We start from the raw sequence: 25135 nt of genomic DNA, 5'->3' as shown, positions 1-25135 counted from the left end.
TGGGCCCCATCAAAAATAAATTGCGCGTTTTTTTTGTAACCAAACATTTGTTTTGCTGTGGTTGCTTCAAACGCAGAAGCAACCACGCAAACAAACAGGCTCTTAAGTAGGATACTAAATTGCGTGTGTTTTTCGTTGTAGCTTATCTACATTACAATATGTTTGAGTCTACAGTAAATATGTTTAAGGCTACAGTTTTACTTTTTATTTTTTAATTTTCTACATTACAATATGTTTGAGTCTACAGTAAATATGTTTAAGGCTACAGTTTTACTTTTTATTTTTTAATTTTAAAGCTGTACTAGAGAGAGATTAAAATGGTCTTTACATACAACTAATTTGTCATTCTTAATTTGTTTGGGAACAGCATCATCTTTTTGTTTTTATAATAACAATGCAATTACAGTATTGCCTTTAAAGAATAAACAATTAGACCTTTGATCCAAGTGCCATATGGTAATTTCAATGTTTTCATAAATAGTTGAATTATGCAGTTACCTTTACTATGCAAATTTATTAGCCTTAGCTTCAAATGCTTGATTGTTATTTCCTTTTTTATTGTTATTGTTATTTCATTCTAGGAGCATTTTCATTTTTTTATAATTTTATGAACAATTAAATTACTCCATTATCCTTGCCATTCGATTTCTTTAGTCTTGGCTTCAAGGGCATGATTGTAATTTCTTCATAAGGTTTTTTTTTTGTTATTGTTATATTTTTTGTTTTGTGCACATAAAAAAAAGCTGCTGATGCATGCCTGGCATACGTCGGCAACCTTCAAGCGGTGTGTGCGGTTGACGGTGGTGGTTGAAATCAAGTTTACTCCGTATTATTTGATGTGTCTTTGCATCCTCTTTTTCTATGTGTGGCACGTATATAGTAGTGAGGTTTGATTTCACGCTACTTAGCTTTTCCTTTCTTTTTTTTCTTTCCCTTCTCTTTCTTCATCGAATTGCGTGTTGGTCAGGTAAAAAATTATACCAGGCCTTCAATTTCTGTTGTCTTTTGATTTAGTACTTCTTCTCTTAATTGCAACTCTTTTATTTACATGATTGTTTCTAAATAGATTTTATTTTTGTTTTCGTTCATGATTGTTTGATTTTGTTAGTTTTGTTTTTATCAAATCTGGTTCTTATTCTTTTAATTGTTGTTTTTTTTTGTTTTCAATCATTTTATTGATTTATTTGTTTTTCTTCAATTCCATCCTTGAAAATTCCTTTTTACTGAATTTTTATGTTAAATTTGGTGCCAATTATTTTAATTGTTATTTTTTCAATCATTTTTTTAATTGATTTGTTTTTTCAATTTTATCCCTAAACATTTAATTTCATTTAAATTTTCCTTTAAAGTTTAATTTCAGTTAGTTTTATGTTGAATTTAGACCTAATTCTTTTAATTGTTATTTGTTTTGTTTAGCATTGTTTTTTTTATTGACATTTTCCTCTCAATTTCATTTCTCAATATTTGTTTGGTCAAAAATCTTGCTTCGTTGTTTTTTTAGGTTTATCTTTAATGGGGTCACCCTAGTCTCATAAACCAGGTCATATATCTAACAGATTAGCCCAAGTTTAGTTTGGTCTTTTTTTAAAAGCATTTTTTTCAAATATTTTTTTGTCAGTATTTTTTTTTTTTTTGCTTTGCTATTTATAGGGTCATTCCAATTTCATGTCATAAATCATGTGTTTGATTTGTTCACCTGGATTGGGTGCCGAGTTCACTTAAGGATTATATATATATATGTTTCCATAATATTGGCAGGTATCCATTCCTTATATTTTTCTGATGTGTTCGACTTTTCGTAATATTTTTTATAATGTGGGTTTATTCATTCATTTTTATTTGTATTTATTATTTAAGCTATAGTTTTTAGGGTGGATTTATCTTTAATTTATTTAAATAAAAAAGTTTGGTAAACATAATCGGGTAAATATGTCATCTATACATTTTCTTTCTTGGTTATTGTCAATGATCTTTTTTTTTTATTTACATAAATAATTATCAATTTATTTATTTAAATGATTGCATAGATTTTTCAAATGACACTTTCAAATTTTCATGTAAAAAAACATATTTGGGTATACTACATACCTGGTATTTAAAAAAAAACAATTGAAATTTGCATACCAAATTCATGATATTAATGTTTTTTTTATTTTATCTTTACATTTTTTGAAAAAAAAATATATTTATTTTATTCTTTACACTTGGCCTATTTATACCTTTTTTTGTTCATTTTTATTATTATTTTGTTATTTATTTTTTAATGTTTTTTTCTTCACACTTTATATTTTTTAAAATTTATTATACATAGACTAAGAAAATGATTTTTCATTATAGCAATTACAATATTATTTTATTTTTAAGTTACGTTAAAAATAAACTTGATATTTTATATATTTTTATTAATACATATAATTTTTATTATATATATAAACATTGACTTTTTAATTTACAAATATATTTTTTAATTGATATAAAAAAATATTAATTATATCTACACATTAATTCTTTTGCGTTGAAAAAAAATTATTTAACTTGCAGCTAGACATATTAACACTTTATTTGTTTTATTTATTAACACAAATAATTCTCATAAGCTTTTTAATTTATAATTTATTTAAAAAAATAAATTTAAAAAACTTACGATTTTATTTTTTACTAAAAACTTTTATCTAATACACAGCAAAAGGAAACACGGGTAAATATCTAAAGTGTACATAAACACGGTAATATAACTAGTACATTCTATTTCTGTTATGAAATGACTGTTTTTTAGAGTGATTGCTTTCCCCTTTCCCTTTTTTCAGTTTCAACTTCCTCAGCCCATATTCGCCACAAGTACTACTATTCAATATATAAAGCCACGTACAATACAATTCTCGTACAAGAGTACATCAGACATACACGTACAGCATAGAATATTTTTTTTGTGAGATGCTAATATGAATTTGTGATGGAGCCACGAAACCTTCCCGTATGAATTATACACAGATGACTGAAAAATTACAGTGATAATTTTCTAAGCAAACGTGAGACCTTCGGGGAGACGTTCATTTTCAGGTTTAGGTGAAATATACCTCCGACAAGCATAGAACACAGCTGAATGGAACCCGGTTGGGTTGTCTATAAATACAAAGTGCCCACCCTGTTGTTTGGCAAAAAAATTAAAAATCCAATGAGCACTGAATCAAATTTTTACTACAGTTTTTTTATCATACTAATTGAGAAGAATTGAGACCTGTGGGACCCGAATGATTTCGCATGGGACCTTCATATGCTGGCGAGCTTCTTGAGCACCTTGATAGTTCATCCAATCTTCGAAGCCATATATGAAAGTGGTTGGCACTTTCCATTCTGATGCACTGCACATGAAACATGGGTGTGTCTAGTAACTTCTTCAGTGGGACTTTATTTTGAATGTTAAAAGAGAAAGCACAAGCATCCTATTTCGCAATGCAAGCATCCATGCATCATTTATGGTAACTATCCAAAGCTCATCTAAGATGAGATGATGATCGTCCTAAATCAGAGGATGTTTAGCGCTGGAAAATAGACGTATGCTGGAATAGTGATTTCCCTAGGACTGCTAGCTAATATTCAAAACTAAGTTCTAGATTCATTTTAGAAGATACTCATATTTCATTTGCAAAGAGGAAGACACGAAGTTTCTGAATAAAACCCATTGGCACCCTCTAACTCGCTTGCTCTTTCTTCACCATGTCCGGGTTTTCCAACATTCTTTTGGTCAACCAAAAGCGGATGCATGCCATTTCACAGACGAAATGGTCTCAGCAGAACGGGCTTTTGTAAGAAGCTCATTTCTCCACCCTACACAAGCAAGTGATATGAAATTCCGTGCCAAGCTTTCTAGGCCTTTATAGTTCCTAGGCCCCCAACAATCAAAATAACCTAAATAACAGAGTAGATGCTTGCAACAGCATAAAACCCTACATGCACCTAAAACACCCATGACACTGACGAGAGACCATTTTTTCAACCATGAACACAGATGCAGCAATAGGTTCTAGTTTCACATATGAGCAGAAAATATTTGGCCAACACAATGCTGTCAACTTCAATTCACAGAAGGAAGGTATTTTGACACACTGGAGCAACAAATTAATATAAAAACAAGGGGGGTTATCAGACCTCTGTACAAGGGGCATCCGAGCAAATGCTCCAAATGAAAAAATATATTTCAAGCACAGCTCTCCACTAGCTTTGGCAGCTAAAGTATGGTACACATAATCTGCAGTTAAAAGAGCAAGCATCAGGTACCTACTAATGAGTGCACAATGTCAAAAGATGGTATCCCACACTACCTGATAGCAATTTGGACTCCTCCTCATTCAAAACTTCTCCAGTTGAATAGGCACCAAATCTAGCAGTTGTGTAGCGGTTTACGAGATCTGGACCCCAAGGACCTAAACCTCTGGATAAAAGGATTGATCAGGACTGTCAGAAACAGAAAGGTAAAGGAAACTTGATGCATCAATTATACTGGTACTATGAATAAAGTGCTCCATGGGTGAATGGAGATGGAATATCGTAACAAAAGGAGCTAGAGGAGGGGAAAAAGACCTTCTTTCTCTACAGAAGCTAGTACACTTCATAATAAAATCCTATTTAAGGCATTTATTGAGAATCTTTTTGGATCTAAGTACCTAAAGAACTCAAACCAAAACAATTTAACCGACAACAAAACAAAATGTTGATCTCACTCCCAGTTTTTGGCTCATGGGTTAGCTGATGCTGCCACAGACCAACTATATGGGGAAGAATAACTTAATGAAGGCTAAGCACGTGTACGATTATACATGGCAATCTAAAATGATTGTTTTAAAGAAATGTTCAAGAACACTCAGACTAGGGGAAAGGACACATACCTAACAACCTTCTGAGGAGTAAAATTAGATTCCCACAGATGATTAAAAACAGCTCCTGTCCAAGTTGCCCTCAATTTGGTGAGCCGCTCAGGCTTGGATTCCGATTCTGACGAAACTCCAGCAGGTCCCACTAAAATCAAGTGCTGAACATGCTCAGGATGCTATAACAAAGATACACAAACAATCATCAGAAAAGAAGAAAATGCAATCATATGATCCTCAAAATACCAACAACCAAGCCAAAGCAAATCACCTTGAGTGCATATTTAGCCGCAACGTACCCGCCAAAAGAATGCCCGAGTAATATAAAGCCACTAAGGTTCTTCGCTTTTCGCCATTCCTCAAAGGAATCAATGAACCACGCCTCAGTTTCTACATTACCAAACTTAACATAAATGATTCGTTTCCAAGCACACAAAGCATTTTCCAAAGTACTTAACACGTAAAATCCTCTGAAGAAATGTAAAATTAACTAACCTTCAGTGCTTTTGCAGGTAAAGTCAGGTCTACTTGATCCACCCCAACTGTACACAAAATTAACCGGTGAGTTAGCAGAGAGCCGGGGAGTTAAAGAAGAAAACGATTAATGTTAATTAAGAGATAATACAAGCTTAATTACCCAAGCTGATCAATGGCAATGACCTTAAAACGACTAGCAAGAGCGTCAAAATTTCTGAAGAAGAAACCTTGAGAAGCACCATATCCATGGACCATTACAAGCGTGGGAGAATCCTCTTTACTTTGAAACGTCACCGTATTAATAAACCTAGGCTCATCACTCGTAGATCGAAACCATCGTACTTTCGACCCCGGTGGACCCGAACCAATATTCACTTGCTCTACCACATACGAAGTCCTATAATTCCCATATTACACACAAATTAGGGTTTCGCTTAGCTCGACTACGACGAAAGAGAGAAGGAATAGGGGGATTGCTTACTTGACTAGAGAGAGAAGGCGTTTTTCGGCGGCGATAATGTGATCGACGGAAGTGGGGATCCAACGGAGAATAGAAGGCCACAAAGATCTTGTTTTTGCCCATGATGATGATGATGATGATGTGGTGGTGGGAACGGAAGCAGAGGATCCTAGCTCTCCGGCCATTCTAGATACGACTGAGGTTGACACACGTGAGCGAAACAGGTTCATAAAAATAATCTGGAAATAATCAAGCAAATCAGAGGACCAAAAATGGTTCTTCAAATTCGTGATTACAAATACGGAGTTATTTATAGATAACGGTGACTGCCTGGTAGATTGTGCGCTACGCAATGTTAATTGGGTTTGACTCCGTTACGAGACTGCGCGGCCTGGAAGGTTGAAAAGTCATTAGAGATTTCAAGAAGAGAGGTTTTGTTGCTGATTCCAAGAAGAGGATGACTAATTGTGTTTAATAAGGTACTTACAAAATAGCCTGGGAAGCAAAGGGCGTGGGAGAAATGTCCAATCACATAGTCACGCGAACACTACTCCAATGATTTGGAGAATTATGATTGGCGATTAACATTTACAATAAGTGCTCTTGGTAGCATTTGATCATGATCCTTTGCTATTCGTACGGAGAAATTTACTAGTTGCGTTAGCCGTGACGTAATGGAATATGTGGGTCTGCATTGAAACGCTTCCCCGCGTTATTTTAATTGCAAATTTCTCAATAACTTGCTAGGCAAGCGCTCAAGTTTTTGACTGGTTTTGGCAGTAATAATATTTGTTTTGATACTCCCTCAATCCATAAATAATTTACCGACGATTTTTGCACAAATTTTTAGAAATAAAAGAATTGATTAAAAGTGATGGTTTTAAACATGTTATTTCACTTTTATACCGAACTATATTTACCTAGTTAAATGTTAATTTTAGGTAAATTTTTTAAAAAAAATGAGTGGAATTGTATAATAATTATACTTTAACTTTTAGAATAGACTTAAATTAAAATTGTTAAAAATGAAAAATAGGACACTTAATATGGGATTAGGGAGTAAAAAAAAAGTACAATACCAACTAATTAAGAAAAAATTAAAACTGCTCAGTGTTTTACTGTGCAAGTCCACAGTGAAACGCTGAGCAGTCCTCTCCTTTTTTTTTTTTTTTTTTTTCTCATTGTTTTTCTGTTTTTATTTTTTTTCCCATATTTTTTTGTCTTCTTCTTTTTCTTTTTTTTCTTTTTTTTTCCCATTTTTTCCTGTTTTTATTTTTTATTTTTTATTTTTTATTTTTTTATTTTGTTTTAGTTTTCTATTGCCTTTATGGGTTTTTTTTTTTGCTTTTTTTTGTGTATATTTTTTAATGAATTTTTTTTGTTTAATTTAGTTTGTTAATGTTAATTTTTTTATTTAGTTATCAAATTTTCATAACACGGATCCCGAGTTTGACGGGTTAACCTGATTTGACGAGTTAACCCGAATTTTTTTTTCTTTTCTTTTTAATTAATTGTAACATATACTAAAACGGATCAGTGTTTTACTGTGAACCGCACAGTGCAGTCCACAGTAAAACACTGATCCGTTTTTGGTTTTTTTTTTTAAGTTGTCTTATTTTTTTAGCTGTTTTTTATGCTTTTCGGGATTTTTTTTTGCTTCTTTCTTTATTTTTTTTCTTCTAACAAAAGTTTTTTGTTTAATTTGGTTTATTAATGTTAAATTTTTTTTATTTAGTTATCAGACTTTCATGACACGTTTTCCGGATTTAACGGGTTAACCTGATTTGACAAGTTAACCCAGAAATATATTTTTTTTGCTTTTTTTCTATTTAATTAATTTTTTTCATTTAGTTTAGTTTGTTAATGTTAAATTTCTTTCTATTTATTTATCAGACTTTCATGACGCATATCTCGAGTTTCACGGGTTAACCTGGTTTCACGGGTGAACCCAGTTAATTCTGGGTTGACCCGTCAATTTTTTTTTGTTTTTTTATTTTCATAATTTTTTTTTGATTAATTTAGTTTGTTAATGTTAAATTTGTTTTATTTAGTTATCAGACTTTCATGACACAGATCCTAAGTTTAACGGGTTAATATGGTTTGACGAGTTAACCCGGATTTTTTTTTATTAATTTTTTTCGTTTAGTTTAGTTTGTTAATGTTCACCTTTTTTTATTTAGTTACTAGACATTCATGACACGGATCCCGGGTTTAACGGGTTAACCTGGTTTGACGAGTTAACCTGAAATTATTTTTTTTGCTTTTTTTTTTCTTTTTAATTATGTTTTTTTTCGTTTAGTTTAGTTTGTTAATGTTAAATTTCTTTATATTTAGTTTTTTTCTTCTTAGAGGTTTTTTTTCTTTTTAATTAATTTTATTTAATTAATTTAGTTTATTAATATTAAAATTTTTTCTAAGTAGTTCTCGGCTGATGCCTTTAGTTTTTCTTTTTGTATTTTTGTTGTTTTTATGCATTTGACTGTGGACTGCACAGTGCAGTCCACAGTGAAAAAGCTCATCCTTTTGTTTTTTTTCTTTTTAATTAATTTTTTTTGTTTAATTTAAATTGTTAATGTTAATTTTTTTTCTATTTAGTTATCAAACTTTCATGACACAGATTCCGGGTTTGACAGGTTAACCTGGTTTGACGAGTTAGCCCAGTTAATTCTGGGTTAACCCATTAGTTTGTTTTTTTTCCTTTTTAATTATCAAACTTTCACGATGCGAATTCAAGGTATGACGAGTTAACCTGGTTTGAAGGGTTAACCCAGTTAATTCATATTTTTTTTTTCTTCATTAGTTTTTATTTTCCTGTTGGTTTTTTTTCTTTGTTTTTTTTTTTAACTGATCTATTTAATTATCACACATTTATCACACGACCTTGCAGCTAGACCCACGTCCAATGCTATTGGGTCTGGTATTGCAGTCAAACCCACTTAAATTTAGATCATGCAAGTTTAATGTTATTATTAATATTATAAATATTCTTATTGAATTAGGCGTTGTAACTAAACCTAAGACTCTTGGATATAAACTTTTTATAAAATGCAAAATGTTATAACTAAACCTAAGACTCTTGGATATAAACTTTTTATAAAATGCAAAAAATAACACGAGGACGTATAGCTATCACATTTAGAATCTTCGCTGCTGATTTTTGCTCAAGATAGTCAATTATTTGGTGTAAAAAAAGGGAAAATTTCCATTCAATTTCTCTGTTTCCCTCGCCATTTGAATATTCGAAGGAACTAAAACTCCGGTTAGCCAAAATTGAATTCAATTTACTGTTTGTATTAAATTAAATTAAAGGCTATATTGCTCCAAGCTGCCATTAGTTACTGGTAAGCAACTCCTATCCAAACAGCGACGGATTCAGACTTGTTGCCATGCAGGGGCTAAAATCTAATTTCAACTTTTAGGAGGGACCAATTCATATAACTTGTTTAAGAAATTACAAAATGAGTGGCTTTAAGAACGAGCATGGCCCCCGCGGCCGCCGCCCACTCCCCCCGACGTCATCGTTGACATACAGCTCCCTTCTTATAGCCACAGCAACCGTAGACCACAGACTACTAATCCCAATTTTAGCAGAAACCATGTTTCAAGTGCATCGTTCATCATTCCATTCAGTGTACACATCAGCCATTGAGACACCCATTGATGGATGGCAAGGTCAATCTGGTTCGTTCCCCACAGAGCGGGAAGGTGCAGAATCAAGGAATCTTGGCAAAAATAATCTGGCTATCCTTGCTAGCTCATAACTAATTCTGCATTTTATCATATAAGCAATGGCACTTAATGAGATCATTTGGTAAAAAAACACAACTCTTACAAGAATTTTTCAGCACAAAACAATTAAGCTCCAGTAACATACATAGATAAATCACAACGGCCATCCAAACACCAAGTAGAGGGACTCTTTACTCAGCTCTCGATTGACCAGCTCGGGAGGAAAGAATGATACCAACAATGAGACCGTAGAGGGCAAGTGCTTCAGCAAAGATGAGAATGAGGATCATCCCAACAAAAAGCTTTGGCTGCTGGGCATTAGCTCTGCAAAATACAAGCCAACATTAAAGTGGAACTTTCAACAAAAAACTGAAAACCAATAACTCATTGGGCAAAAACATCAAAGAAAACACAACCGACCATCTGTATGGCATGTATCAACCTTGAAAATGGAAGGCTAATCAACGTGCCCCACATCAATTAAAAGGTATAAAGTATACTGCAAACTTCATTATTTTACCCAACTAAGCTGCGCAGACACTACGAGTCATCTACACCAAAAGGGTGAAGATAAAATTATTATAATCAAATACCTGCTTCTCACCAGGCTCTAAACATCAGGACCCAACAGCAAACTCCATACATCTAAGCTTATATTTTCAAATATCTTCACAAATGCAGACCAACAATAAACCACTTGTAGAACACAACCTTAAATATTTTGGCTAACAAGAATTCTAAGCACTGTCTAGAAAACTTTAGCTTGCGTTTATTTTAGTGACTGCATCTTGTATCTAATTTTTGTTTGGATGGCTTTTCATATATGACGATATTTGGGGTTCCTCCAATCATTAATTTTCACGGTCTCTAATTGTTATGTTTACGCTTCTGTTTACAGAAACTTAAAGCTGATTAAAATTTGCTTTGAATTCCCTTTGAGAACATTTGATTAATTTGATTGAAACTAAATTCAAAGTCAGGGTTGAGTCCAAGTTACAGCCCCCCCCTGCTCAATCAACTACTATGAGCATGGTTACCGCTGAGCGAATCTCAAACACTCAATGGAGAAGCTTATAAACTAGCTTTCAGAGCTCAATTCACAACTGAATCAAGCTTGAGAAACTATTCCAATCCATTCAATCAAGCTAAATCAAGCTTGCAGCCATATCACATACACGAGCAAAACAAATATTTAATACAAAAACATAAAGCAAGCTACACCCAGTATTTCATATCATATCGCAGCTTCAAATACTGCTCCTAAGGTGGAACACAAACAATTGAAGACAGCAAGTTAACTTGCACGTAATTAAGTGCCTAGTCTCCTCAGATACCAATGCAGCCAAAACATTCTTTTAGGCTTACATAGACAAGAAAACTCGTACATTGACGTTAAAAAACCAGTAACATTTAAATTTTTCTAAGCAGCACGCTCTCGTTCAATTCCTACTATTCAATTAAGGAAGCGTTTGGGAACGCGGTTGAAACCGCGTTCCCACAAAATTCAAAATTTTTTTTTTTGTTAAAATTTAATACGGTTTGTACGTTTTGAATCATTTTGATGTGCTGATGTTAAAAATAATTTTTAAAAAATAAAAAAAATCATTGGCATGAATTTCGGCACGAAAAGTTATTTGAAAAGCAACCGCTACCACACTCCAAACATACCCTAAATGAGGTCAATTACCAAGCAGGCAAAAAAAATTAGCTATTGTAATCAGATATCAAGGCAGTCAAGAGATTTACCTAACACCAGCATCACCAACGATGCCAATAGCCATACCAGCAGAGAGACCAGCGAGGCCACAAGCAAGGCCAGAAGAGAGATGAGCATATCCATCAAAAAGATAATAGGATTTTGCTTTAGGGTTAATACCGGTACTGATAATCACAGCAATGATCAGACCGTATATACCCAAAACTCCAGCCATAACAACCGGAACTATGGATTTCATCACGAGTTCTGGTCGCATCACACCCATCGATGCAACGCCAACTCCACTCTTCGCGGTACCGTACGCAGCTCCCATGCCTGTACAACCACCCAATCAAAACACCAGACCCACGCCCTCGTCAATAAAAAAACAATTAGAGTCTTAATACTAGTAGATCTAGATCAAAACGGAAATTGGGAATTAGAATTTGCTTTCAAAATAAAATGAGATTAAAATTATTGGATTACAGGAGAAAACAAGGGCGGCAGCGGCGCCGAGGAATCCGAAGAACGGAGCGGTTTCATCGCCACTGAATGTCGAAGCCATTTTGTTATTGGATTTTGACGAGATCGGAGAAGATGATTGAATTTGAGAGCTCTTTTGTGTTTTTTTTTTTTTAAAAAAAAAAAATCTGGAGAGAGCTTCTTGGCGATGCTTCGCGATTAACAGATTTTTAGAGCCAAGGAAGTCACTGGGCTCTTAAGCCAGTCTGGGTAGAGAAATAGAAAAGAGAGACTGGGCTGCGGGGCCGAAATTAGGTTAGTATAAATTAAAAATTAAAATCAATGAAGGGAAATTTTACTTGCGCAAAAAACAAATGAAGGGAAATTTTAACTTGGATTAAAGCAAAATATTAATTTTTAATTTTAATTTAAATTTATTTCTAATAAAAAATATTTTAATTTTTTTCCCTAAGCAGAATTATCATATAAAAAGTCTTGCGTAAATTGATATGTTAAATTATAAAAATATTCTATTATTATAAAAAGTCATGTTATTCTAACTTTTGAGTCATAGTACGTTTTATTTCATAAATAATTTGAGAAAAAAATTAATTTATATTTGGAATTTTTTTTTTACTTAAAACTAGTTTTTGAAAAATAAAAAAAATGAATTAGAATCAGCATGTTATAGAAAAAAAACCTTCTAAACTTTGATCAAATTTAGAAACCATCTTTGACAAAGTCACTAATTTTATATCAACACCCTGAGACTAGCCATGGCTAAATTTCATGTCATATCAAGATGGGAGTTAACCTAGTTAAATTCCATCAACTAGATCAACTCACAATCAGGTAAATCAGATCAAAACCAAGATAAAAGTTGGTTTTAACTTTTTAAAAAATAATTCCAAAACAATGTCATTTCAACTATTTCAACTTTTTTTAAAAAAAATATTGAACCAACATAGCTTTACATTGACCCACCCAATTCATGATCCAAGCCTCGGCCGGGTATGAATCATGCTAAATTTCAAAACTATGCTTACTCGTAGCCGGACCCATAATCCACCTGTCATAAAGTGATAAATTTACACAAGTGAATTGCAAATATGATGCATAGCACGGTCGGTTATGCTTCCTGACCGTAGCTTACTAGTAGTAAACCCGCATATCCAACTATCCCAGGACATCATATAAACAAGCAAAGTTTTGAAACTCCTATGGTGAATGTCATTCTCATACTATGGTTTTCCCGACAAACAAATCCTAAGCATATCGAGGGCAGGATACAAAAAACATACCAAAGTGACATTTGACGAAGACGAGCATGTCTGAGTTTCTGAGTATATCAAAAAGACTTACCAATGTATATTATTCTTTCATGATACAGTAAATCCAGAATGAAAACGTTCGCCAATGGAAACAAATCGAGGATGAATCGCAATTGAGTCAGCAATTCATGAATGGGCAAAAAATGACAGCACAAGCATTGGCCAGCCACCACTAAGTACTTCATTTAAGCTGAAACTTGCCAGGTCGTTTCAGGTCCATAAAGGAACCGCAAGTCGGTCACCCGTCAAAATGTCGTGAAACATTACTACAGAGGAACCTGGAAAATTGTAAATCAAAAAACCCTCTTCTTTCCATAAAGAGATCAGAATGAAAGAAAACAAATGTGTCACTGAATGACACTCAATGTCATCAAGGAACTTCTGTTCCCTCCCTAATTCTGAAATCGATCAGTGATTATAAGAGGACAAAGTGCAAATTAAATGCCAGACAACTATCAGTGACTTATGTTGAAGTGCCAAACTGAACAGCATATCATGATAGAGACGATCAAAGCTTAAAGCATTATCATATTCTTTTGGCTAACCAGGGGCAGGATTTTCTCATTACTGCTTACATAAACTCAAAGCAACTCGCTTTCTGGACATGAACCACAGCTTCAGTAGTTCCAGGCCACTGATATTTAGCACACCAGACTGCCATGTTGCAGTGCATCGAGTCACTAAAGTTTATTAAGAGAAATTGAATGACTTGTACAAGAAAAGGGCATACCTGGCATCAGCAAGGCTTTCACTGTATATTTCCCAACCTGGCAACAGCAGAAAATTTAAGCGGTAAGATAATAGCCAAAAAGACAAGCAAGGATTAATTAGACTCGTCACTTTGAGGTACAGAAAATGTGACAGCCTACATACACTGCAATCATTGCAATTAAACAAATTTGAAAACTCCACATGTGCTGAGTCAACCAATCACTTAAACAAAGACCTCACTGTTTTGATTTTCAAATGCCATGTATACAAATATCGCCTTGCACTGTTTCATGTATCAAGCTGGGATTTAAGGTAATGGAAGTTAAACTCCACGCACATTGATACTATGTTGATGTACATCAACAAATGCAAAAGCATACCCACAGAGAGGGCAAATAGACAAAGCAGAGCCCAGAAAGGCTGCCGTAAATGCAGAACTGTTCCTTGAATAAAATTTTGGAGAACAGAAAAATTAGTAACAGTTTGACTTGAAAAATCAGTGAAGCACTTGAGCACTTCTTGGAGTAAGAGAGAAATATTCTGTATGTTTGTCAATTGTCATGACTGAAACAATCCTAGACTGTACACAGAAAACAAGAAAATGTCAGGAATAAGTAGTGTCTCCTCTATGCCAATCCCTAAATTAAAAAAGCTGGGCATCAACTCCATGTCTCAGAATACATTATTGACGTGATAATCCAATTTCAAGAAGCAATCTGATTCAAAATATGTTGATGCTCACGATCCAGATAATAAGAGCTACAGCAATTGTCAAGCTCCTTTGGTCCCCTGAGAGGCACTTCAGTGCAATCTGAAGACATTTGCAACAATACTAGATGTCGAACAATCTTCACTGGGGCCTTGTGATTTCAACAGGCAAACTGTCCCCTCCCTTCCATGGCACTTTCAAGATCTTTGACAGCATATTGGCACTTCGAATCAAGAATTTACAAAGGTGCCAAGCCATGAACTCCATGGCTACCATCTTATACTGTGGACTGCAAAGGAACAGAAATGAATGGACTTTCTGTAAATGTCACACGGAAGCACACCCAAAAACTGGCGAGTCAATCTTGGGACCATCAAGGTTCAACAGCTGGTTTCATTGCCATGTGGTTCTCGATCAATTTGTCCACAAAGGCACGGATCTGCATATTAAAAGCATCCAAAGATTATTGAGTTTCACAGAGATGACAAAAATTGAAAATAACACCAAGATCATCAGAGGAAAAACACACTCATGGCAAGATGATACTAACACGGACAAGGTTTCTTAGAGGTAATACAATGTAAGAACAATCAAAATAAGTGCTGCACTTCATGCTAATATTATGCTATTGGAGTACGCACCTTATTCTTGCGCTTGAAATCAAGAAACTCAGAGACAGCCATGGCTTTTTCTGCATCTGTAGCCTTCTCCATGACCTGATGATAATTAACATACATGTAAGACAGTGACAGAAAGACAAGTCACAAGATCCTGGATAACCAAATTGTACACATTTATAGCCCAGGAATGATTAATTTGGAACAAAATATAAAATAGAGGAGAAGCTCAAGGAAAATGTACAAACCTTGGTAGCACTTTTCTTCATTATTGATTTGTATCCCTCCTTGTCAATTTTCCTTGCCTTATAGACAGGCATGAGCAATGATGAAACAAAGTCAACAACAGCCTGTTTAATACGATCAGGACCTCGAGAACGATGTTTTGATGGTTCCTTGTTTATAGTATCCTGTGAGATGGAGCTCTCATTTGCTCTTCGATCATGCTTCCTGGTGGGTGGTCTGGAACTCGTGTTTGAATCCTCTTCATCTTTTATACGCATAGCACGATGGAAAAAATCTGAATCAGCTGCTGCTGCTTGGCATTGCCATCTCTCAATAGCATGATAGTCCTTTATCCCCGCACTACCAGTAGTATCCACCCATGCTTTTGTAAGAAGGCTACTGTCAACTGCTGAACTTTCTCCAGACTGCTCTCTAAAATTCATATGGCAAGCAATCTCATTTGAATGGCTCCGCTGAGATAAGTTGTCACCTGACATTCTTGAACTGTCAAAGTTGGCACAGGCAGCAGAGAAATCAACAGACCAGTCCCTAACCCGGCAGTTTCTAGAGTCAATTTCTGATATACAGTCTTGTTTTCCAAGAATGCCACCAGACCACTTTCTTCTAAGATCATATTCATCCATTTGTGCGTATTGTTCCCGTCTAGCAAATTTGTGAAATGAAGGTATCTTAGGCAGCTGCACCAATGTGCTGCACTTGGCTTCTGATGATGCATATGCCTGTGCAATGTGCTACCACCACTTAATTTCTTCATAATGGTAATCACAACAGGATAAGAAAAGAAGTGGCCACAAAGTAAAGGAACGAGCTAGTCTATGTAAAATCAAGGTGCAAAGCAGTATCCTTGAACATATATATGTCATTTTTTACTATGGATTACACAATTAAAACACACCAATCCACTATCCATATATCAGAGGAAGGGACAAAAGAAAAGAAAAGAAAAAAAATGCAGTTTTTATTCCACAAAATATTTTCTAAACTTTAGGCTAAAATTCACAAAAGTTAAGGTTGTTTTGTTAAAATCATAACCAGGGAGTGGATGTGTGTAAAATTTTCCAGGTCGACAACAAAACTGATTTGCAAAATTTCATGGGAATGAGGAAACTTTAGAGAGAATCGCAATTCATGCGACGGTACAAAAGAAACAAACCTGGGCAGCTGCACGAGCAGCAGCACGAGCTGCCTCCGCTGCAGCTAAGGCAGCCTGTTCTTCTTCAGAGATGGCAGTGTTACCCTCTTCAAACTCAGTATCCTGTCTGCTTGGGTCTTTCAGAGTTTCTGGCTTGCTGCTTGCTTTCTTCATGTTTGGGTTTGATGGCAAGGGGCCTCTGGTTGGAGCAGAAACCTGCGAATTGCCTCTGGCCTCCAAAGCACCGTGATGGGTGCGCAATGGTGGTTTTCCTGTGGTTGAATTGCTGAAAGATTTTCTCTTTGAAGAATCCAATAAAGTAGCATGCCTTGAAAACTTAACCCCACCATTTGAAGCTTTTTCCCTGCGGAAGACTTCAAGCCACACACTAACCAGCTGGCTAGCTATGGCACGTATATCACGGCTTGTGTGAACACAAACTTTTTCTTTCACTGTTTTCCCTATGCCTGTTCGAACAAATTAAAATTTCAACAATTAAACAATGATTACATACTTTCTATTCAAGACTTCTGATATCTGATCTTTTCTATAAGCCCATCAAACATCTGCTATAAGAAAAGCACTTCATATTCAATGAGCAGATATGCTCAAGTTGCATTGCATGTAAATCAGAAACAATACCTGACAAACGCACGGCAAGTAAATCAGTTGAAACAAGCACAAGAAGACGAACACAATGACGCAAGAGTTGAGTCCCATCCTTCCCCATTGAATCCTGCCATGAAGTGAATGAATCCATATGATTAGAGCCTTTTTAAACTGCACATGACCATTATTAAATGACACTAGCAGCTTGAGAATTTTGAAATAATTTGTAAAACCCTAACACTCTGGACTCCTAATAGGGTAGCATGCTGTGAAATGAAATCTACCAGAATCCACGAGTTGAGCATAGTGAGCCCTTTCCTGGTCCCAGCAAAGGACTTCAAAGTTCCGACAGGAAGATTCAGCAGCATTTTGGCCAGATGCAAACGCCCTGCAGTGGTTTTTGCACTAAAGAACATGTCTCGTAGTAAAGCTTCCCTGGTTAAAAGACGGGCCCGATCCAGAGAATTCTTATACAATACATTGGACAGCTCAACTGCCTCAAGTCTCTTTGTTATGTCTCTGACTTCATCCCGTTCAACCTCTGAGTGTCTCTGTGCCCCCTCCATTGCCTCTACTTCTGCTGTATAATCAGTTCCCATACTCAATATGTCAATTATACGCACTGCCTCCCGGAGCCCACTCATCATAGCACCACCAACTGTGTCTGGATGCTCCTTGCAGGTGGCTTCACCCGCAAAAAAAACACTGTTCTCAACAGGCCTGCCTAATATATCATAGTCTTCTCCAGATGATCCAATGGCAACATAGGAATAAGCACCGTAGCTGAAAGGATCCCTGCCCCAATCAGTCACCACTGATGCAACTGGATCAGGTACCAAAGACTCCCCAAAAAGTTTACGAAGAACCATTAGTGCATGACTTACATGATCAGATGAGCTCATTCTTTGGCCATCGATCGCTGCCTTGCCAACTACTAGGGCTATAAGAACAGGAGCCCCAGCAGTTTTCTTGACATTCCAAAACATAAAACAGTGACCCCTCTGGTCAGTTTCCTCAGCAGTCGCACCAAAGTAATCCACAGAATCATCCCAGAAAACAACTGGAAATTCAAGGACCACTTTATTAAGAACTCCAAAACCAAGTCGCTGAATGGAAGAACGTTTCCATTGGGGTAATGGAGGGGAAAACTTGATGGTTTCTGCTTTCAGGCACCCAAGAGGGACAGTAATCAGCACAGCATCTCCCAAAAACTCACTGCCATTCAAGGTGCAGACTTTGACTTTACTCCGATGACTTTCGTTTGCTCCTGCATCTTTAACGCCATATGAGATATCTGTGACTACATGGTTCAAGTGAATGTGAAGTCCTTCCCCAAGAGACTCGACAACATTACTGTAACCTCCTTTTATCATACAATGAGCTCCTCCAAATCCTCCATAAACATCATCTTGATTCCAGTAGGGAAGAGAAACTTCCTTGAGAGAAGCAGCACAGCCATACTCTAAATGAGCAAAATGCCAATCCATAACCCTCCTCTCAAGGGGACTCAGAATCTCCTCTTTAGAACTCCTCTCATGAGCTCCACCATCAACACTACAAGTTTTGGAATCATATAATGTATCCACTGCAATTCCTGATTCAGTTTCATCAATAGTGGGTCCAGGATAAGCCATGCGACGAGTCTTCAGTGCGTAGTTTAAACCATCCTCCAGAGACATTTTCATAGCATGCTGCCCTTTCTGAGCAATAACCAATACCATGTCATCAAGAAGACTGTTGTATTCAGATTCCAATTCTTCATCCAGATCTGTAGGAACTTTTTCTCTAGTCACAACATCATAAAGAGGACAATCACTATTTAGCAGAGTCAGCTCAAGACCCAACTGAGCACAAATCAATGAGGAAGGGTCTGGTCTTCTTTCAGTAGTCACATCAGCCTCAACTCCAGTTATAATACTAGCCCCAAGATCTACAGGGACCGAAAGAGATGAACGATCTGTATAAACACGACCACCTATTCTACTTCGAGCCTCAAGTATAATGGCAGAAAAACCCTGACGTTGCAAGTGACGTGCAGCAGATAAGCCAGCAGGACCAGCTCCAATGACAATTATTTTCTTTCTGTCTTCAGAATCACACAGCAATTTATGACTTTCTCCTATATTGGCACAAGAGTTAGATTTAACACTCTGCAAGTCATCCCTTAACTCTGGGGTTATGGAAGTGACCACCGTTCTGCCATCCAGCATTGTGCAAGATGGATCAGTACTCAAAGGATCCAAGCTGACCAGTCCATTAGGTAACTTTGAATTGCTAGCACTATTTTGCTGAATACCAGCAGCTGGTAATTCTTCATATTCCATGACATTGGGTAAATCTGGTGTCATTGGAGTAACAAGCTCCCCACTTTTCAAAGCTTTTGATGCCAGGTCTTGATTATCCACTGAAACTCCATTTTTTGGCTCCAAGGAATTTTCAGAACTTTTAACCTGGCCAAGGATAAAGGAGACCCCATCCTCTAAATCAGCTACTGAAGCTCCAGAATTTCCCTCAAAAGTTTTTTTTTCAACAAGTTTATAATTGTGATTGGTACTAGGTTCTGCTCTCTCTTTCTCAGAAGCAATTCCAGCATTTATATAGCCCTGTCAACACAACATGAGCATTTATATGCCAGACATGATGTAACTGAAACCAAAAGACCGGACATTTATTTATTTATTTATTTACGGGGAGGCACAGCTGTGAACGTGCATGAAAGAACAAAATCAAAAGTAGCATCACTTACACTTTGATCAAGAAATCCATAAATTTGCCTTATTAGAGAAGCTCGAGGTGATTCATCCTGGGAAGGTGTCTCAGTGACTCCACAGTCTGCAAGAGGCAATATACGGCTAATGTCTTTGCTCCAAAGACACAATATTCGATTCCTGGAACACGCCAAGGCAGACGAGTAAGCAATGGGAAGAGGGGCACAGTCCATAGTCCACTATGGGTAACCATAAGCCATCCCAAGAACATGTTGGGGAGAACAAGAAACTAGGAGGGTGACTAATTCTAGTTTTTGAAACAGGAAGACAGTAAAGAGCCAAAATATTAAATATAATAACCACAACATTGATGCTCTTAGAAGCTATGCTATAAAAACTGCAAAGCAAACTGAGATTATCATGATATTTTATTTCAAAGAAATAGGAGGCTAGCAATTAGCCAGTCTATGATCGCATTATGCTTTCTTAACAGAAGGCACCTTCCACTGGATATAACAACTGTCCATAAAATAGCATGTCCAGTTCAAACATACTATTGTATAGAGCAAGAAATAGCAACAAGTGAAAGATGGACACGTTGTTGACTACGTGTATATCCCAGCATATTCCAGCACATAAACAGGAATAACACACCAAGATTTCATGATCTTTTGCTCTTGTTGGAATGATACTTACCAGTTGATTCATAAGAGGTGGAGGGTGGCTATTAGTTGTGTATGCAAAAACAACGATGTAAAGCATACATAGAAATAATCAATGCCACTGAAACATAAAAGGAACCATCGGTGTTCTGTCAACTTGCTAACACCGAAAATAACAAAAGCAGCTCTTCCAAACTGTAACTGGAAACAAGAAAAGGAAAGAAAACACAAAAAGAAATCTGTACCGGAAATGTAATGTATGCAATGCAAAGCTTGATGTCAAAAATAAATAACTAACCTGCACTCCAGATATTCTTGAAGCCCACCTTTGCGCTTTAAGACCTCCTTAAATTTTATCTTTTCAACTGGACCTGCTGCACGGGCTTTCAATCCAGCTGAAACTGCTGCAATCCCGCCATTTTCGGCCTCCACACTATTTGAAGAGGAATCAGACTTCTCTCTGGCTCTAAGAGATCGGTCACTTTCAAGAGCATGGTCATTTTCCAGAAATTGTTGCTCATTTATCAGAATCTCCCAATCAGCATCCCCTTCATAAGCCATGTCTCCAAGTCTACGTTTTTTGGCCTTCCGCACGGCACGCTGGACAGCTGCTAAGTGACCATCTTTAATATCAGAACCTGGCACCAACACTGCATCTTCCAGATAACTTTCATTTTCTTCAGGAGTTACAGATCGAGGAGACAGCCCATTGGCCTCTTCATTGATGGACAGATAATCTAAGGAGTTCCCATTGTGGTTTGTGTGCGAAGATTTATGGACCTCCCCGGATATTACAGTGACAGGAGATAACCTACCATCAGATATTTCAACATTTTCCTTTTTAGGAACTGAATCAAGATCCTGCAGTTCATTTTGACTATTAGGGCTAGAGGAAGCTGAAATTTCTCTTCCGTCTGAAGATAACGAAATTTGAGGTTCTGCATTTGATATGCATGCAGCTGAAACATCCTTAGATTGTTGTTCTAATGCGTTCAAGGAGCTTGCTTTACTCACAGAACAAAGCCTTAACCCATTCTTTAAAGTTTGTGTTTCCAAGCCATCATTATGTCCTGAAGCAGAACGACTTTCATTCCAAATCCTATCTGAACTACAAGGTTCCACCATAGGTTCCTCTTGAGTATTTGAGATGCAAGGGTCCTGCATTTGTTCATCTTCCATCACCCCATCCTGAGATGAAAATGCTGGCAATACTGGTGCAGAAACCTCTGCAGTAACTTCTGAAGATTTACCATGTCTCTTGTCATCGGATTTCATAGTTTCATCCTTCGTTGCTGGGATCCCTTTAATTCTATCAGAGTTCTCATTTGTGAAATAGGAAGTTTCACAAAACCCATTATCAAGCCTCTGGTTTTTCTCATGCAAAATTTGTCTAGAGCTAGAATCTAACAAACTCAAATCAGCAACTGTGTGAAAACTGTTTTCAGCTTCCAGATCTTTGCAGACCACACTTGAGACAGAACCTGATCCAATTGTCCTCGCTGCCACATCCTTTGAACCCCCAGAACCAACTCCAGATCCAGGGCTCAACCTGTCATCCAAACACTGAACCCTGTTAATTTGTTTAAAACTTGAATTTGCACGAGACTTCCTTGCCAAACCCGATTGCTTCTTCTGAAAAAAGGCTGATATCGAATCTTCCAACTTTCCATCCAAAGGCCGATTTGAACTCTCACCAGGCAACCAACTTTCCTCTCCTTGATTCTCTAATAAAGCACCCTGGGATTGCAAACCCTCCAAAACATCATCACCCACAACATCACCCCCAGTTCTCACTCTCTTCCCATCAATCCTCACTTTCCTCGCCCTCTCCTTGCATTTTTGTTCTTTCTTCTCCACATTCACGTCCAATAACCCATCATCATGACTAGCACTTACAGATCCCAAATCCTTCTTAGGACCTTTCAACTTCTTCTTAAAACTCGCAAGTGTATCATCCATCCCCCCCAGATCCTCATCCTTAGCTTCCCTAACTTCAACCTTCTCCAAACCTACCTTAGCTTTTTTAGGGTTTCTAGGTCTCTTCAACCTGAACAAAGACCCAATAGGCTCATTATCATCAGAATCAATACCAGCCTCAATTTTCTTCCCCAAGAATTTCTTCTCCTCTTTTTCCATCTCTTTACTAACCCTAGGTTTCAACAAATTCTGTGACAAACCCTTCTCTAACCCTAACTTAACTTCCAAATCATTACAATTTGACAAATCATCACTTTCCATTTCTCTATTATCAAAAAATTAAAGCTCATATTTTCCTCAATTAACAAACCAATGCCATCATTAACTTGCCAAGACAAAGCAACAATCCAACCACAACATATCAAAACCTAAACATCCAAAAAAAGCAACAAAATTAGAAACATAATCTCTCGAATGCAAGTAATTATCAACAGCCTTCCCTTAGTCTAAGCAGAAAAATTAACGAGATTAACAGAAAAGGATGAAGGATTTTGAAGCGAGTGATAAACAGTGCTGCGTGTGGATACTGGAAAAAAATAAAGAGAAGCGGGGAGAGAGGGGGAGGGAAATCAGACCTGAGCGAGTAATGGACCTTTGACAGGGAGGAGGGAAGTAGCGGTAATGGATTTGGCGAGGGAGAGTGAGATGCGTACGTTAGCGTTTAGTTTTTCTTTTTCTTTTTCCTTATGTTTACTGGAATCGGGGCTTCATACACTGTGCCGTGATATTAATGTTCGCGAAGGAAAATAACAACAATGAATGCCGAGGCGATGAGTTTTTGTTTTCGTTCTTTCTTTCTTTTGTTTTTTTGGGGACAATACGAGTGGTGTGTTGAGGGACTTGAACTTGGAAATTAGTATGGGCATTTGGATTGTTCTTTTTTGCTTTCCATGATTCCTAATGTTATTCCTTTTATTTTTTCCAACTTTTTTTTATATTTTCTTTTTTATTTTAACCTTTTACTAATAATTATAAGGCCGATTTAGAGTTTTATCCAATTCAAGACTCGAATTATAAATTTATCAAGTCAACTCATGGTTTGTTGAGTTAATTTTTTGTTTTATAAAAATAATATTGTTTTTTACCAAATTAATATTGTTTTAAAAAAAAAATTAATGAGAAAGAAATTGTGTTGGGTTTTTCATTTCGAGTCGGGTCTAGGCCAACTGGTCAAGATATTGACTGCTCAACCAAGTTTCATGACTATACTTGTGTTGGGTTTTTCAGCTTTTTTTATATATATTTTGCATTTATTTTTAAATAATTACTGTGCCGCTTGTCTTGAGGTTTTGAAGAAGAAATTGTTAGCAGCATGGAAGAAATTTTTAGCAGCGGGGATGAATTTGGGTGGTTGTTACCAGGGAAGTGATGAATGATTTTTTTATAAGTATTTTTTATTTAAAAATATTTTTTATAATTTTTTAAATTAACATATTAAAATTATCAAAAATACTCTAAAAAAATATCAGTTTAATAATATTAAATATACCTTTAAAACACCATGTCATAATACAATTTCAAACAGCATTTAATTACCATGTAGATATGCTTGTAAATAGCAATTTTTTTAAGATCAGTGTGTGTTTGAGTTTTATGTACTTCTTAATTGCTTTAAATCTTTAAAAAATAAAATGAAAACTACTGCTCACTTCTAGCATCAGTCCTTTGCTTGAGCATGAATTTACATCAATTTAAATACAACCTCAAAATGCTCACTCTAAGCACGGTAAAAATCTGATATAAATGTAAATCTATGCTTTTACGCACACTAATGCTCAGCATTCAAGTATAGAAAGATCATAATCTAAATAATTATGTAATTTATAAAGCAATTTATTTGATATGAGAAGTTTATAATATGCTCCAAGCTTTATGATATTATTAATTATCTATCATTTATCAGTTTTAATTTTGTTATCCATTGTTTATTTCGAGTTCAGACGTTTGTATTGTAAAATAAAGTACAATTTTCCTACAGTAAAAAATTATTATTATAGCCTGACTGTCATCGTATTTATTGTTCCGTGTAATATTAAGATGTCAAAATCTTATTGGAGAAAATCCATGGCCACATGCCCAGTTCTAAAGGATATGCCAGCTCACTCCAATTCGGTAATAGCAGATACCCGACTAAGCATGTGTTTTGGTATTGAAATATATTATAATTTTAAAAGTATTTTTTATTTGAAGAATATATAAAAATAAATTTGTTTTATTTTTTTTATTTTTTATATCAACATATTAAAATTATAAATATTAATTTAATATTTTTTCAAGCGAAAAATATTTTTAAAACACTTGATTTTAGTTTGGTTATTTTTCTTTTAATTTTTATTTATTTCTTTTCTCTTTTATCGGAGTTTTTATGATTTTTAATTTTATCTTTCAAATCATATTTATAATATTTTTTATTTTGATAACGACGATGACAACAATAATAATAGTTATAGTTTTTTATTCTATCCTTTAAATTAATTTTGTGATTTTTTTCAATAGTAATAATATTTATTTTAGTTTTGTCATTTTTATTTTGATTTTTTATTTGTTTCCTTTGCCTTTTATAAGAGTTTTTATGGTTTTTAATTTTTATCATTCAAAACAAGTTTATAATTTTTATTATTTCAACGATAATAATAATAGTAGTAATGATAATAACACTAATAATGATAATTGCAATGGTTGTGATAACAATAATATTAATAGTAATGGTGATAATGATAATGATTAAGATACTAATAATA

The 25135-nt window shown here is 35.5% G+C and overlaps 3 protein-coding genes across 7 annotated transcripts; all 3 read right to left on the bottom strand.

Annotated features, from left to right (window-relative positions):
- Positions 1–2828: 2828 nt before the first annotated feature.
- On the bottom strand, positions 2829–6259 carry LOC7479701 (probable 1-acylglycerol-3-phosphate O-acyltransferase). 3 transcript variants are annotated; one of them, XM_002300694.4, is made up of 9 exons: positions 5827–6257; positions 5506–5742; positions 5364–5410; positions 5140–5258; positions 4887–5047; positions 4323–4432; positions 4150–4249; positions 3239–3362; positions 2829–3145 (listed from the first exon to the last, which is right to left on the bottom strand). In XM_002300694.4, exons 1-9 carry the CDS (start codon positions 6033–6035, stop codon positions 3020–3022), a joined length of 1233 nt encoding a protein of 410 aa, XP_002300730.2. In that variant the 5' UTR covers positions 6036–6257; the 3' UTR covers positions 2829–3019. The 3 variants fall into 3 exon arrangements, with proteins under 3 accessions (XP_002300730.2, XP_024451992.1, XP_024451993.1); XM_024596225.2 differs by lacking the exons at positions 2829–3145; positions 3239–3362 and adding an exon at positions 3369–3828 and having other exon boundaries at positions 5827–6259; XM_024596224.2 differs by lacking the exons at positions 4150–4249; positions 4323–4432 and having other exon boundaries at positions 5827–6259.
- A 2806-nt stretch (positions 6260–9065) lies between these two features.
- LOC7479700 (V-type proton ATPase subunit c2) lies at positions 9066–11962 on the bottom strand. Of its 2 annotated transcripts, XM_006386128.3 has the most exons (4): positions 11717–11957; positions 11281–11566; positions 9680–9858; positions 9066–9572 (listed from the first exon to the last, which is right to left on the bottom strand). In XM_006386128.3, exons 1-3 carry the CDS (start codon positions 11793–11795, stop codon positions 9726–9728), a joined length of 498 nt encoding a protein of 165 aa, XP_006386190.1. In that variant the 5' UTR covers positions 11796–11957; the 3' UTR covers positions 9066–9572; positions 9680–9725. The 2 variants fall into 2 exon arrangements, with proteins under 2 accessions (XP_006386190.1, XP_052306679.1); XM_052450719.1 differs by having other exon boundaries at positions 9177–9858; positions 11717–11962.
- A 2202-nt stretch (positions 11963–14164) lies between these two features.
- Positions 14165–23195, bottom strand: LOC7479699 (lysine-specific histone demethylase 1 homolog 3). Of its 2 annotated transcripts, none has more exons than XM_002300691.4 (9): positions 22970–23195; positions 20716–22762; positions 19794–19935; positions 17332–19650; positions 17081–17174; positions 16460–16905; positions 15309–16025; positions 15085–15159; positions 14165–14882 (listed from the first exon to the last, which is right to left on the bottom strand). In XM_002300691.4, exons 2-9 carry the CDS (start codon positions 22653–22655, stop codon positions 14817–14819), a joined length of 5799 nt encoding a protein of 1932 aa, XP_002300727.2. In that variant the 5' UTR covers positions 22656–22762; positions 22970–23195; the 3' UTR covers positions 14165–14816. The 2 variants fall into 2 exon arrangements, with proteins under 2 accessions (XP_002300727.2, XP_052306678.1); XM_052450718.1 differs by having other exon boundaries at positions 22987–23195.
- Positions 23196–25135: the final 1940 nt, after the last annotated feature.

The sequence above is a fragment of the Populus trichocarpa genome, chromosome 2 (assembly GCF_000002775.5).
Source record: "Populus trichocarpa isolate Nisqually-1 chromosome 2, P.trichocarpa_v4.1, whole genome shotgun sequence".
NCBI classification, from domain to species: domain Eukaryota; kingdom Viridiplantae; phylum Streptophyta; class Magnoliopsida; order Malpighiales; family Salicaceae; genus Populus; species Populus trichocarpa.
Note: the sequence above shows the minus strand (reverse complement) of the source record. Positions and strands in the feature narration are given on the sequence as shown.

What these genes read in the sequence shown, in the direction of transcription:
- LOC7479701 (XM_002300694.4), bottom strand. Translation starts at nt 6,035, where the DNA reads ATGAACCTGTTTCGCTCACGTGTGTCAACCTCAGTCGTATCTAGAATG. An exon ending in CGCCTTCTCTCTCTAGTCAA is followed by an intron (nt 5,743 to 5,826) that starts GTAAGCAATCCC and finishes TGGGAATTATAG; the next exon opens with GACTTCGTATGTGGTAGAGC. An exon ending in GGAGTCCAAATTGCTATCAG is followed by an intron (nt 4,250 to 4,322) that starts GTAGTGTGGGAT and finishes TTTTAACTGCAG; the next exon opens with ATTATGTGTACCATACTTTA.
- LOC7479700 (XM_052450719.1), bottom strand. Translation starts at nt 11,795, where the DNA reads ATGGCTTCGACATTCAGTGGCGATGAAACCGCTCCGTTCTTCGGATTC. An exon ending in TGCCGCCCTTGTTTTCTCCT is followed by an intron (nt 11,567 to 11,716) that starts GTAATCCAATAA and finishes GTGGTTGTACAG; the next exon opens with GCATGGGAGCTGCGTACGGT. An exon ending in GTTGGTGATGCTGGTGTTAG is followed by an intron (nt 9,859 to 11,280) that starts GTAAATCTCTTG and finishes TGTATTTTGCAG; the next exon opens with AGCTAATGCCCAGCAGCCAA.
- LOC7479699 (XM_002300691.4), bottom strand. Translation starts at nt 22,655, where the DNA reads ATGGAAAGTGATGATTTGTCAAATTGTAATGATTTGGAAGTTAAGTTA. An exon ending in TGCTCAACTCGTGGATTCTG is followed by an intron (nt 17,175 to 17,331) that starts GTAGATTTCATT and finishes ACTTCATGGCAG; the next exon opens with GATTCAATGGGGAAGGATGG. An exon ending in CTGCTCGTGCAGCTGCCCAG is followed by an intron (nt 16,026 to 16,459) that starts GTTTGTTTCTTT and finishes CACATTGCACAG; the next exon opens with GCATATGCATCATCAGAAGC.